We start from the raw sequence: 15,376 nt of genomic DNA, 5'->3' as shown, positions 1-15,376 counted from the left end.
TCACTCCGGTATGAAATATGCATAGAGCATTGGGGCCAATGAGACTGACAAGAGACACAACCCAAAGTCCTGCCTTCAGAACCATCAGATGAATTATTCATCACCACCTCATGAAAGGACAACACAACTGATCCTGGAACTGTCGGTGAACGATTCATCACAGATGTTTCCGCTTTGGTTTGTCCCTCAATGAACATGCTTACCTGAGAATGCTCCACAGGTATTCATAACACCTGCAATGAAAAATAGATACATGATTAATTTGTAATATTTGACAGGACTGTAATATTCATCAATCAAATCTGCTGAGAGGTGGATAAATGAGTTGCTGGTGTAACATACCAAACAGAGCCCCAGCACATGACGGAGCCAGGTCCTGAACATTCACAGACACACCGCTGGAGTACAGACACAAGACACGTTACTGTCTGCTGGTGTAACATACCAAACAGAGCCCCAGCACATGACGGAGCCAGGTCCTGAACATTCACAGACACACCGCTGGAGTACAGACACAAGACACGTTACTGTCTGCTGGTGTAACATACCAAACAGAGCCCCAGCACATGACGGAGCCAGGTCCTGAACATTCACAGACACACCGCTGGAGTACAGACACAAGGCGTGTTACTGTCTGCTGGTGTAACATACCAAACAGAGCCCCAGCACATGACGGAGCCAGGTCCTGAACATTCACAGACACACCGCTGGAGTACAGACACAAGACACGTTACTGTCTGCTGGTGTAACATACCAAACAGAGCCCCAGCACATGACGGAGCCAGGTCCTGAACATTCACAGACTCACCGCTGGAGTACAGACACAAGACACGTTACTGTCTGCTGGTGTAACATACCAAACAGAGCCCCAGCACATGACGGAGCCAGGTCCTGAACATTCACAGACACACCGCTGGAGTACAGACACAAGACACGTTACTGTCTGCTGGTGTAACATACCAAACAGAGCCCCAGCACATGACGGAGCCAGGTCCTGAACATTCACAGACTCACCGCTGGAGTACAGACACAAGACACGTTACTGTCTGCTGGTGTAACATACCAAACAGAGCCCCAGCACATGACGGAGCCAGGTCCTGAACATTCACAGACACACCGCTGGAGTACAGACACAAGACACGTTACTGTCTGCTGGTGTAACATACCAAACAGAGCCCCAGCACATGACGGAGCCAGGTCCTGAACATTCACAGACTCACCGCTGGAGTACAGACACAAGACGCGTTACTGTCTGCCCCAGTAGACAAGGTGTTACAGACGCCCTATATTTTCTGCCTCTGTAGTGAAGGTGTTACAGACTCCCTATATTTTCTGCCCCAGTAGACAAGGTGTTACAGACTCCCTATATTTTCTGCCCCAGTAGATGTGGTGTAATACAGACTCCCTATATTTTCTGCCCCAGTAGATGTGGTGTAATACAGACTCCCTATATTTTCTGCCCCAGTAGATGTGGTGTAATACAGACTCCCTATATTTTCTGCCCCAGTAGATGTGGTGTAATACAGACTCCCTATATTTTCTGCCCCAGTAGATGTGGTGTAATACAGACTCCCTATATTTTCTGCCCCAGTAGATGTGGTGTAATACAGACTCCCTATATTTTCTGCCCCAGTAGATGTGGTGTAATACAGACTCCCTATATTTTCTGCCCCAGTAGATGTGGTGTAATACAGACTCCCTATATTTTCTGCCCCAGTAGATGTGGTGTAATACAGACTCCCTATATTTTCTGCCCCAGTAGATATGGTGTAATACAGACTCCCTATATTTTCTGCCTCTGTAGTGAAGGTGTTACAGACTCCCTATATTTTCTGCCCCAGTAGATGTGGTGTAATACAGACTCCCTATCTTTGTCACCTGAACATATTAAACCCTATAAAACTGACAGATAAGATGAGTGGAACTACATAGTCGCTGTTAAAGTGCTTGTGGGGGGGGTGATTATGTTTATATGATCCATTCCACTGTTGGTTATTATCTACATCCTGCATCAATCATTTACATCCTTGTATACTTCCAGGATCAAACAGCGTAGCCCTCAAGGTTTAGTACCGGTGGCTGAATATGGTCCTAGATGATAGACACTAGGCCTAGGAGCGGATTTGGGGACGAGCATCGGTACCTGTGGCCGAATATGGTCCTAGATGATAGACACTAGGCCTAGGAGCGGATTTGGGGACGAGCATCGGTACCTGTGGCCGAATATGGTCCTAGATGATAGACACTAGGCCTAGGAGCGGATTTGGGGACGAGCATTGGTAGCTGTGGCTAAATATGGTCCTAGATGATAGACACTAGGCCTAGGAGTGGATTTGGGGACGAGCATCGGTACCTGTGGCTGAAGGTGGTGAGGCCCATGGTGGCAGAGACAAAGGCCACAGCTGTGGGGAAGGTGGTGGTGCCACACAGCAGGAGGGTAAACACACTGGACACACCCATGGAGAAGAACTGACCAGGACACAAGGAGAGGAAAGGAGAGGAAAGGCAAAGTTAACTAGTAATGCCAATGTGGGCATTGAATCGGAAACAAGCTACAATACCTGCATAAGCTTCCTCACAGCAGCAGTGTCAAACCCTAGAGACAGAGAGAGAAAGAGACAAAGAGAGAGAGACGTGGGACAGATCAATAGTTAAAAACCTTGACAATCGTATAAGGGTACCAACTTCGACTGAAACATTCACTACATTTGTTTCCTGATGACAAATAGTTGATATCTCTGGCATTACCTCGGCTGATAAGGTGGTCAGAGAGACAGCCACTGAAGAGAGAAGAGGGGATGGCCACAAACCATGGGATAACATTAAACACCCAACCCTGCGGGGAGAACACCATAACATTTAACACCAAGAACGCTGATATGAGCTCAGACATGTATGACATTAATACCCTATACGTTTGTTAAGAGATAGTGATCCAACTTGTCAAACATCTAAGTTTGGGGAACATCCGAGTTCCTTAGCTAGCAGAGTTTTATGTCTACACCGTGTCTACAGCGCCCTCTCTTGGTTTACTCAGTGGTATTACACAGGTCGGTCAGATGCAGGGGGGACTGACTAGATTTGAGCCATTTTGTATGTACACTTTCAAGTGTGTCTGTTGTCTTTGCCATTCCAACCTTGAACTCCAATGTGGTCTTTCAAGTTTTGTTTTGTCTCGTCTTCTGAAGGAATGGGTTGGGAGAAGAGGAGGGATGGAGGGGGCAAGTTACCTTGGCATCAGGGAAGGTGTCCTTGAAGTAAGTCGGTAGCCATGACAACATTGTGAAGAAGGTGCTCGCAGTGCAAAGGTGCGTAATAATCACAGCACTGAAGGGAGGATAATGGAGACAGAGAGAGACAGAGCAAACAAATATAATTAAGTTAGTGCACCACTTCTATGACTCATAGGCTACATCTTTGTAAAGCTCAAAATATTCCACAGCAGTTCCTACTTTTACTGGCTGAAATAACTTACGTATGGGTCACCACTACAGTTATATTAATGTGCTTGTGCAACATAAAAACAAGCAACATCAGTATGTTTACTGTACATTTATTCGGAGTGTTTAAATAGCTCTCTCTCCACTGAGTTTCGCTCATTCAAGAACTGAACAGTGTCAGTCCGTGCTGCAAATCCATGCTCACACCAACCCCCACCTACACAGTCAGTGACATCTGCTTTTCTGTTCAGTGGTTCATTTTCCTATCAAGGTGTGGTTTAGCCGTTACAGGAAATAACACCAACCAACCAACCATTTATGTCATTGTAAACAGGGCAGATCAGTTGCACGGACTGCCATGGGGTTCTATAAATAACAGCCAATAGAGACAGGCACAGAGGATATGAATGAAGCCTTTATGTGAGACGGAAACATCTACAGGGAAGTGAGCTGATCAGAGAGGATTGTGTTTGGGCCTTATCTCACCAGACAGCAGGTTGTTTGAAGAGACGTAGCCAGTGTCTCTTGGAGAGTTTGGACCGGGGCCCTCCACGACCCAGCGACTCCAATGTGATGATAGGTCCTGGAACACACACACACAAAGAAAGAGAAATGTCTGAGCTCAATGTGGAGCTCAGAGGAAGTTCATGACAACAATAGGAGCAGATGGCTAGAAAACAACAATGACGCAGCACTTGCCCAAAATAGTCTAGCTGTGAAATGAAAGTGTTCAGTTTCAGTAAGATATGCATGTGGTCATTACACCTACACACTCCTTACCTTCCCCTTTGAGCAGGTATTTCCATATGCAGTACGCCCAGAGGACAGAGAGCAGACCAGACACGTAGAACACACTCTCCCAACCATACAGGTCCAGCATGAGGGAACCAGCCCCCCCAATCACCAGTGTCCTGCAGGAGACAACAGCACTGGTCATACACTCAAACTGTAGTGTTGGATAGTTTTTTTTACTGCAATGGCAAAACAAGACCATCTGTGGAGAACTCCTGACTGGAGACGAAACATCTGTGGTTCCCTGATGAGTTGTTTATGGCCCAAAATGACATCCCCCGGCAACTCCAATGACAAACAGCTGACCCTGGCTTCCATAACAGATGACCTCAACAACAGCAGCACTTAAAACACACACAAAGTGCTCCAAGGCACAGATCTAGGTCCATATTATCTATGAGTTTCTATTGGAGAGAATATATACTAATTATTCAACAATGGCATTATAACTCTTCCAACTAAGGCCTTTTTCCACAACTGACACCAAAAAAATCTACAACACAGAAAAAAAAGGAAGTTTGATGCTGAAACCCTCATATTAAACATATTATAGAACTAAATTAAGTTGATGCTAGATAGTAAGCAACGCTCGAAAAAACCTACTGCAAACAAACTTCCAGAAATAATTAAGGCACTCATGTAGTGAAAACATTAAGAAGCCTTTATTGTTTTACGGCCAAGAATAAGAAAATACGGATGCGTTGCGGCTATAACAGCCTTCATCAGGGTGACAAAGAATAGTGGTGGACAACGTGTGTATATCCCGGCTTTTTGGGCATTGTTTACTGTATAGCATCAACTTCTTTTTGCTCTATAGTATTTCATCCCATGATTAAAGAGCACCTCATGGATGAACTAAAAACCAAAGTCCTCCTCTCCTGTGTCTCTACATTAAACATGGGGCGGCAGGGTGGCCTAGTGGTTAGAGCGTTGGACTAGTAACCGGAAGGTTGCAAGTTCAAACCCCCGAGCTGACAAGGTACAAATCTGTCGTTCTGCCCCTGAACAAGGCAGTTAACCCACTGTTCCTAGGCCGTCATTGTAAATAAGAATTTGTTCTTAACTGACTTGCCTAGTTAAATAAAGGTAAAATATTATATTTAGGATAACGTTTTACAGCTTTGTAGTTCCAATGTTTGTTTTTACCATCTTATTTGATTAATAATATATTTAACATGTGAAAAGGCCACACAGAGGGACAGAGATAATTACACACTGGGGTCAAGCTTCCTGCCATCCAGGACCTACACACTAGGCAGTGTCAGAGGAAGAGTCAAAGACTCCAGTCACCCTAGTCATAGACTGTTCTCACTACTACTGCACAGCAAGCGGTACCGGAGCGCCAAATCTTGGTCCAAAAGGCTCCTTAACAGCTTCTACCCCAAAGACTGCTTCATTATTGTCATTGTTTATTTTTTTTACTTTAGTACATTTAGTAAATATTTTCTTAACTCTATTTTCTTAAAACTGCATTGTTAGATAAGGGCTTGTAAGTAAGCATTTTACAGTAAGGTCTACCTGTTGTATTTGGCTCATGTGACAAATAAAATTGGATTTGATTTTACTGTGATCATTTGAAGTACCCAAAAGGGCCTCTAGATGTCTTGTGATAAATTACATAGAAATTCTTTAAAGTTCAAAAATTCTGGTAGTTTCCAGTAATATTTGCAACCCTAGATCAGCGTGGAAACAGAGAGTTTCATAGGGCCAGACTCACCCCAGATAGGAGCCACTGCTCACAGTGCTCATGAGGAATCCTCTCTCACTCTCCACCACCTTCTGAGAACACAGGCTAACCAGAGACGGGTAGTGCACACCTGGAGGTACAGATACACAGCTCTGTTACACTATGTAGTGAGCGCAGAAAGTCACACACATTGGTTCATTCATTTAATACATATTTGGAAGGAATGTTCTGTATTCTGTCTTCTTTAGGCAAAATGACACAGAAAAAAACCATTGTCTGAAATGCGAAAGCGTTGTCGCCTGCAGAGTCAAACTAATGATTCATATCCTGACAGACGCGCTTCAAATCAACATCTACATTTAATTGTAAATACGGGTCCTTTTTCAACAATGCAGAGTTAAAGATAAAAAATGTATAACATTTTGAAAAGTGACACAATAAATAAATACACAAAAAGAACATGGCTATATACAGGGAGTACCAGTACTGAGTCAATATGCAGGGCTAAGAGGTAATAACATGACTATATACAGGAAGTACCAGGTAATAACATGGCTATATACAGGGAGTACCAGTACTGAGTCAATATGCAGGGGTACGAGGTAATAACATGGCTATATACAGGAAGTACCAGTACTGAGTCAATATGCAGGGCTACGAGGTAATAACATGACTATATACAGGAAGTACCAGGTAATAACACGGCTATATACAGGGAGTACCAGTACTGAGTCAATATGCAGGGGTACGAGGTAATAACATGGCTATATACAGGAAGTACCAGTACTGAGTCAATATGCAGGGCTACGAGGTAATAACATGACAATATACAGGGAGTACCAGTACTGAGTCAATATGCAGGGCTACGAGGTAATAACATGACTATATACAGGGAGTACCAGTACTGACTGAGTCAATATGCAGGGCTACGAGGTAATAACATGACTATATACAGGGAGAACCAGTACTGAGTCAATATGCAGGGGTACGAGGTAATAACATGGCTATATACAGGGAGTACCAGTACTGAGTCAATGTGCAGGGGTACGAGGTAATAACATGGCTATATACAGGAAGTACCAGGTAATAACATGGCTATATACAGGGAGTACCAGTACTGAGTCAATTTGCAGGGGTACGAGGTAATAACATGGCTATATACAGGGGATACCAGTACTGAGTCAATATGCAGGGGTACGAGGTAATAACATGGCTATATACAGGAAGTACCAGTACTGAGTCAATATGCAGGGGTACGAGGTAATAACATGACTATATACAGGAAGTACCAGTACTGAGTCAATATGCAGGGGTATGAGGTAAAAACATGACTATATACAGGAAGTACCAGGTAATAACGTGGCTATATACAGGGGATACCAGTACTGAGTCAATATGCAGGGGTACGAGGTAACAACATGACTATATACAGGAAGTACCAGGTAATAACATGGCTATATACAGGGAGTACCAGTACTGAGTCAATATGCAGGGGTACGAGGTAATAACATGACTATATACAGGGAGTACCAGTACTGAGTCAATATGCAGGGGTACGAGGTAATAACATGACTATATACAGGGAGTACCAGTACTGAGTCAATATGCAGGGGTACGAGGTAATAACATGACTATATACAGGAAGTACCAGTACTGAGTCAATATGCAGGGGTATGAGGTAAAAACATGACTATATACAGGAAGTACCAGGTAATAACGTGGCTATATACAGGGGATACCAGTACTGAGTCAATATGCAGGAGTACGAGGTAACAACATGACTATATACAGGAAGTACCAGGTAATAACATGGCTATATACAGGGAGTACCAGTACTGAGTCAATATGCAGGGGTACGAGGTAATAACATGACTATATACAGGGAGTACCAGTACTGAGTCAATATGCAGGGGTACGAGGTAATAACATGACTATATACAGGGAGTACCAGTACTGAGTCAATATGCAGGGGTAAGAGGTAATAACATGACTATATACAGGGAGTACCAGTACTGAGTCAATATGCAGGGGTATGAGGTAAAAACATGACTATATGCAGGAAGTACCAGGTAATAACGTGGCTATATACAGGGGATACCAGTACTGAGTCAATATGCAGGGGTACGAGGTAATAACATGACTATATACAGGAAGTACCAGTACTGAGTCAATATGCAGGGGTACGAGGTAACAACATGACTATATACAGGAAGTACCAGGTAATAACATGGCTATATACAGGGAGAACCAGTACTGAGTCAATATGCAGGGGTACAAGGTAATAACATGGCTATATACAGGGAGTACCAGTACTGAGTCAATATTCAGGGGTACAAGGTAATAACATGACTATATACAGGAAGTACCAGTACCGAGTCAATATGCAGGGGTACGAGGTAATAACATGACTATATACAGGGAGTACCAGTACTGAGTCAATATGCAGGGGTACGAGGTAATAACATGACTATATAAAGGAAGTACCAGGTAATAACGTGGCTATATACAGGGGATACCAGTACTGAGTCAATATGCAGGGGTACGAGGTAACAACATGACTATATACAGGAAGTACCAGGTAATAACATGGCTATATACAGGTAGTACCAGTACTGAGTCAATATGCAGGGGTACGAGGTAACAACATGACTATATACAGGAAGTACCAGGTAATAACATGGCTATATACAGGGAGTACCAGTACTGAGTCAATATGCAGGGGTACGAGGTAATAACATGACTATATACAGGGAGTACCAGTACTGAGTCAATATGCAGGGGTACGAGGTAATAACATGACTATATAAAGGAAGTACCAGGTAATAACGTGGCTATATACAGGGGATACCAGTACTGAGTCAATATGCAGGGGTACGAGGTAACAACATGACTATATACAGGAAGTACCAGGTAATAACATGGCTATATACAGGGAGTACCAGTACTGAGTCAATATGCAGGGGTACGAGGTAACAACATGACTATATACAGGAAGTACCAGGTAATAACATGGCTATATACAGGGAGTACCAGTACTGAGTCAATATGCAGGGGTACGAGGTAACAACATGACTATATACAGGAAGTACCAGGTAATAACATGGCTATATACAGGGAGTACCAGTACTGAGTCAATATGCAGGGGTACGAGGTAATAACATGACTATATACAGGGAGTACCAGTACTGAGTCAGTTGTTTTTTTTCATTTTAACCTTTATTTAACTAGGCAAGTCAGGTAAGAACAAATTCTTATTGACAATGACGGCCTACCCCGGCCAAAACCGGATGACGCTGGGCCAATTGTGCGCCACCCTATGGCACTCCCAATCACGGTCGGATGTGATATAGCCTGAATTCAAACCAGGGACTGTAGTAAAGCCACTTGCACCGAAATGCAGTGCATTAGACCCCTGCGCCACTCAACATCAATAAACTCAGCAAAAAAAGAAACGTCCTCTCACTGTCAAGTGAGTTTATTTTCAGCAAACTTAACATGTGTAAATATTTGTATGAACATAAGATTAAACAACTGAAACAAACTGAACAAGTTCCACAGACATGTGACTAACAGAAATATAATAGTGTGTCCCTGAACAAAGGGGGGTCAAAATCAAAAGTAACAGTCAGTATCTGGTGTGGCCACCAGCTGCATTAAGTACTGCAGTGCATCTCCTTCTCATGGACTGCACCAAATTTGCCAGTTCTTGATGTGAGATGTTACCCCACTCTTCCATCAAGGCACCTGCAAGTTTCCGGACATTTCTGGGGGGGAATGGCCCTAGCCCTCACCCTCTAATCCAACAGGTCCCAGACGTGATCAATGGGATTGAGATCCGGGCTCGTTGCTGGCCATGGCAGAACACTGACATTCCTGTCTTGCAGGAAATCACACACAGAACGAGCAGTATGGCTGATGGCATTGTCATGCTGGAGGGTCATGTCAGGATGAGTCTGCAGGAAGGGTACCACATGAGGGAGGAGGATGTCTTCCCTATAACGCACAGCATTGAGATTACCTGCAATGATAACAAGCTCAGTACAATGATGCTGTGACACACCGCCCCAGACCATGACGGACCCTCCACCTCCAAATCAATCCCGCTCCAGAGTACAGGCCTCGGTGTAACGCTCATTCCTTTGATGGTAAACGTGAATCCAACCATCATCCCTGGTGAGACAAAACCACGACTCGTCATTGAAGAGCACGTTTTGCCAGTTCTGTCTAGTCCAGCGACGGTGGGTTTGTGCCCATAGGCAATGTTGTTGCCGGTGATGTCTGGTGAGGACCTGCCTTACAACAGGCCTACAAACCCTCAGTCCAGCCTCTCTCATCCTATTGCGGACAGTCTTAGCAGTGACGTAGGGATTGTGCATTCCTGGTGTAACTCTGACAGTTGTTGTTGCCATCCTGTACCTGTCCCGCAGGTGTGATGTTCGGATGTACCGATCCTGTGCAGGTGTTGTTACACATGGTCTGCTACTACGAGGACGATCAGCTGTCTGTCCTGTCTCCCTGTAGCGCTGTCTTAGGCGTCTCACAGTACGGACATTGCAATGTATTGCCCTGGTCACATCTGCAGTCCTCATGCCTCCTTGCAGCATGCCTAAGACACGTTCACGCAGATGAGCAGGGACCCTGGTCTTTCTTTTGGTGTTTTTCAGAGTCAGTAGAAAGGCCTCTTTAGTGTCCTAAGTTTTCATAACTGTGACCTTAATTGCCTACCGTCTATAAGCTGTTAGTGTCTTAACAACCGTTCCACATGTGCATGTTCATTAATTGTTTATGGTTCATTGAACAAGCATGGGAAGTTATTTGGATTTTTACGAATTATCTTCGAAAGACAGGGTCCTGAAAATATCCTTTCAGTATATATATATATATATATATATATATATATATATATATATATATATATATATATATATATATATATTCTCTTTTTTTCTTCTTCAGAACATTGACCGTGTGTAGGTAGATGCGGAAAGATATATACAAAAAATGTGTTGCAAGTTGGTGGGTTCACACCTAACTCGGCTCTTTAGTAAAGGTTGAATAGTCTATTGTTCAGCTAATAGCACATCCTGCTGTGCTTGTGAAAAACTAATAATAATACTTCTTCCCCTTTCCACATGTTAAAGATTCCAATAGAAAGTGTTTTTAGCCACAATCGGCCCCGACCCCAATTAATACATTTGGGTACAGTCGATAGCGTGCTGGACTTCGGGCTACAATGTTGAGGGTTTGAAACATGCTCCCTGCTTGTTTCATTACATTATTATGCCAGTCTCAGAGCAAATAGCCTGGATTGTTATTCCCATCTCGTTCCTCGCATTATTATCCGCCTGAGTGGCTCGCTTGTGGGCGTGCTGGTAGGATGTACTGTTTTTTATTCTGTATATATGAATTACAAATCAGCCTTGACTTAAATCATGTTTCTAGTCTATTGCATAGTTACAATGTTTAATCATTGATGTCCCAGGAGCAGGAGAGGTAAACACTGTTGAAGTGGATAATTGTAATACATCATTCAGAAAATGGCGTTTGATACAACTTGATATAACTTGCTAAATAGCAAAGTTCGTAAGTTAAGTTTATGACGGAAAAATATGCACAATCGTTTGTCTCTACATTAGCTAACATATTCCTCTCAGTTGTACATGTTTTGCTTGTCTCGTTCTGACGTTATCGCTACTTACATTTGCTTCCACCGTAACGTTTTGTCAGCCATCGGGTGGCTCGCGTATATCTTGGCTCTCTGTGGTAAAGGGTGTTAACCCCCCGTGTCCTGGCTAAAGTCACAAGTCACAAAGTCACAAAGTCACAAACATACTGTACCATCATGGCCACCTAATCATCCTCAGCTTACGGTAGGCTCATTCCCCCCCTGTAACTATTCCCCAGGTCGTTGCTATAAATGAGAATGTGTTTTCAGTCAACTTACCTGGTAAAACAAGGGTTAAATAAAAAAAAGAAACAAAAAAAAGTAGGAAACGGTGAACAGTTATACCTCAGGAGGAAGCAATAAAGTCAAACTTCAACCCCAGAGGCCACTCTTAAAGTTAAAACCACAGGCTATGTAGTTCTGAAGGTGAGACCATTTTTGTTTGTTCAGGACAGAGAAACTATTCGACTGGTTTTGTACAGTAATTGACTCTTAACCAGAAACCAGTTCTCTCGGTTTGGGCACACAGTTACTTGTCCCTTCCCCATGTGGCTCTAGTTATAATTACAGCACTATGTAGGAAATAATAGGGTGTCATTTGAGACGGAGCATAGCTGTTCATTCGCTCCCAGTGCCCAGTGACCTCTGACCTTGCAGCAGCCCCATCAGGAAGCGGGCCAGCGTCATGGAGAAGATGGGCTGAGAGCAGAAGTGGGCCAGGACGGGCGTGAAGGCTGTCATCGCCCCCCAGGCCGCCGCAGACAGCAGGAGCACCTTCTCACCTCCAACCCTGAAGGGAATAGATATCATAATAATGTTACTGCAACAACATGCACTCTCCAGACAACTTTATTATTACGACTATACATTCTCACCTTCAGCCATGAGGGGAAGAGATAGTCAGTCATATAACAGCATGGCTATTACTACAGTATTACACTACACTGTCAACCCTGAGGGGCCGAGATAGTCATATAACAGCATGGCTATTACTACAGTATTACACTACACTGTCAACCCTGAGGGGCAGAGATAGTCATATAACATCATGGCTATTACTACAGTATTACACAACACTGTCAAACCTGAGGGGAAGAGATAGTGATATAACAGCATGGCTATTACTACTGTATTACACTACACTGTCAACCCTGAGGGGCAGAGATAGTCATGTAACAGCATGGCTATTACTACAGTATTACAATACACCGTCAACCTGAGGGGCAGAGATAGTCATATAACAGCATGGCTATTACTACAGTATTACACTACACCGTCAACCCTGAGAGGCAGAGATGGAGTCATATAACAACACTATCATTACTACTGGACTACTAACCTCCTCCTCCAACCCTGAGGGGCAGAGATGGAGTAATATAACAACACTATCATTACTACTGGACTACTAACCTCCTCCTCCAACCCTGAGGGGCAGAGATGGAGTAATATAACAACACTATCATTACTACTGGACTACTAACCTCCTCCTCCAACCCTGAGGGGCAGAGATGGAGTAATATAACAACACTATCATTACTACTGGAATACTAGCCTCCTCCTCCAACCCTGAGGGGCAGAGATGGAGTAATGTAACAACACTATCATTACTACTGGACTACTAACCTCCTCCTCCAACCCTGAGGGGAAGAGATGGAGTAATACAACAACACTATCATTACTACTGGACTACTAACCTCCTCCTCCAACCCTGAGGGGCAGAGATGGAGTAATATAACAACACTATCATTACTACTGGACTACTAACCTCCTCCTCCAACCCTGAGGGGCAGAGATGGAGTAATATAACAACACTATCATTACTACTGGACTACTAACCTCCTCCTCCAACCCTGAGGGGAAGAGATGGAGTAATATAACAACACTATCATTACTACTGGACTACTAACCTCCAACCCTGAGGGGAAGAGATGGAGTAATATAACAACACTATCATTACTACTGGACTACTAACCTCCTCCTCCAACCCTGAGGGGAAGAGATGGAGTAATATAACAACACTATCATTACTACTGGACTACTAACCTCCTCCTCCAACCCTGAGGGGAAGAGATGGAGTAATATAACAACACTATCATTACTACTGGACTACTAACCTCCTCCTCCAACCCTGAGAGGCAGAGATGGAGTAATATAACAACACTATCATTACTACTGGACTACTAACCTCCTCCTCCAACCCTGAGGGGAAGAGATGGAGTAATGTAACAACACTATCATTACTACTGGACTACTAACCTCCTCCTCCAACCCTGAGGGGCAGAGATGGAGTAATATAACAACACTATCATTACTACTGGACTACTAACCTCCTCCTCCAACCCTGAGGGGCAGAGATGGAGTAATATAACAACACTATCATTACTACTGGACTACTAACCTCCTCCTCCAACCCTGAGGGGCAGAGATGGAGTAATATTACAACACTATCATTACTACTGGACTACTAACCTCCTCCTCCAACCCTGAGGGGCAGAGATGGAGTAATATAACAACACTATCATTACTACTGGACTACTAACCTCCTCCTCCAACCCTGAGGGGCAGAGATGGAGTAATATAACAACACTATCATTACTACTGGACTACTAACCTCCTCCTCCAACCCTGAGGGGCAGAGATGGAGTAATATAACAACACTATCATTACTACTGGACTACTAACCTCCTCCTCCAACCCTGAGGGGCAGAGATGGAGTAATATAACAACACTATCATTACTACTGGACTACTAACCTCCTCCTCCAACCCTGAGGGGCAGAGATGGAGTAATATAACAACACTATCATTACTACTGGACTACTAACCTCCTCCTCCAACCCTGAGGGGAAGAGATGGTGTAATACAACAACACTATCATTACTACTGGACTACTAACCTCCTCCTCCAACCCTGAGGGGCAGAGATGGAGTAATATAACAACACTATCATTACTACTGGACTACTAACCTCCTCCTCCAACCCTGAGGGGAAGAGATGGAGTAATATAACAACACTATCATTACTACTGGACTACTAACCTCCTCCTCCAACCCTGAGGGGCAGAGATGGAGTAATATAACAACACTATCATTACTACTGGAATACTAGCCTCCTCCTCCAACCCTGAGGGGCAGAGATGGAGTAATGTAACAACACTATCATTACTACTGGACTACTAACCTCCAACCCTGAGGGGAAGAGATGGAGTAATATAACAACACTATCATTACTACTGGACTACTAACCTCCTCCTCCAACCCTGAGGGGCAGAGATGGAGTAATATAACAACACTATCATTACTACTGGACTACTAACCTCCTCCTCCAACCCTGAGGGGAAGAGATGGAGTAATATTACAACACTATCATTACTACTGGACTACTAACCTCCTCCTCCAACCCTGAGGGGAAGAGATGGAGTAATATAACAACACTATCATTACTACTGGACTACTAACCTCCTCCTCCAACCCTGAGGGGCAGAGATGGAGTAATATAACAACACTATCATTACTACTGGACTACTAACCTCCTCCTCCAACCCTGAGGGGCAGAGATGGAGTAATATAACAACACTATCATTACTACTGGACTACTAACCTCCTCCTCCAACCCTGAGGGGCAGAGATGGAGTAATATAACAACACTATCATTACTACTGGACTACTAACCTCCTCCTCCAACCCTGAGGGGAAGAGATGGAGTAATATAACAACACTATCATTACTACTGGACTACTAACCTCCTCCTCCAACCCTGAGGGGCAGAGATGGAGTAATATAACAACACTATC

At 43.8% G+C, this 15,376-nt stretch overlaps 1 protein-coding gene across 4 annotated transcripts in view; it reads right to left on the bottom strand.

Moving 5' to 3' along the window:
* The window catches only part of slc17a9b (solute carrier family 17 member 9b), a 40,495-nt gene that overhangs the window by 5,182 nt on the left and 19,937 nt on the right, over window positions 1–15,376 (bottom strand). The window contains exons 3-12 of one of the 4 annotated variants that reach the window (XR_016492905.1): window positions 12,235–12,374; window positions 5,950–6,049; window positions 4,221–4,351; window positions 3,927–4,023; window positions 3,231–3,327; window positions 2,749–2,836; window positions 2,562–2,596; window positions 2,354–2,469; window positions 343–1,222; window positions 204–233 (exon numbers count right to left, since the gene is read on the bottom strand). Coding sequence is in view for 2 of the 4 variants with exons in the window: in XM_036966445.2 (XP_036822340.2) it covers window positions 204–233; window positions 343–398; window positions 2,354–2,469; window positions 2,562–2,596; window positions 2,749–2,836; window positions 3,231–3,327; window positions 3,927–4,023; window positions 4,221–4,351; window positions 5,950–6,049; window positions 12,235–12,374 (890 nt within the window). In the remaining 2 variants the exon portion in view is untranslated. The remainder of the gene's footprint in view (window positions 1–203; window positions 234–342; window positions 1,223–2,353; window positions 2,470–2,561; window positions 2,597–2,748; window positions 2,837–3,230; window positions 3,328–3,926; window positions 4,024–4,220; window positions 4,352–5,949; window positions 6,050–12,234; window positions 12,375–15,376) is intronic. The other 3 variants (XR_016492906.1, XM_036966445.2, XM_090225671.1) reach the window with 3 other exon arrangements.

This window comes from Oncorhynchus mykiss, chromosome 28, assembly GCF_057628025.1.
Source record: "Oncorhynchus mykiss isolate SJ-2025 chromosome 28, ASM5762802v1, whole genome shotgun sequence".
NCBI lineage: Eukaryota > Metazoa > Chordata > Actinopteri > Salmoniformes > Salmonidae > Oncorhynchus > Oncorhynchus mykiss.
The sequence above is the reverse complement of the archived record's forward strand: the minus strand, read 5'-3'. Positions and strand labels throughout refer to the sequence as shown.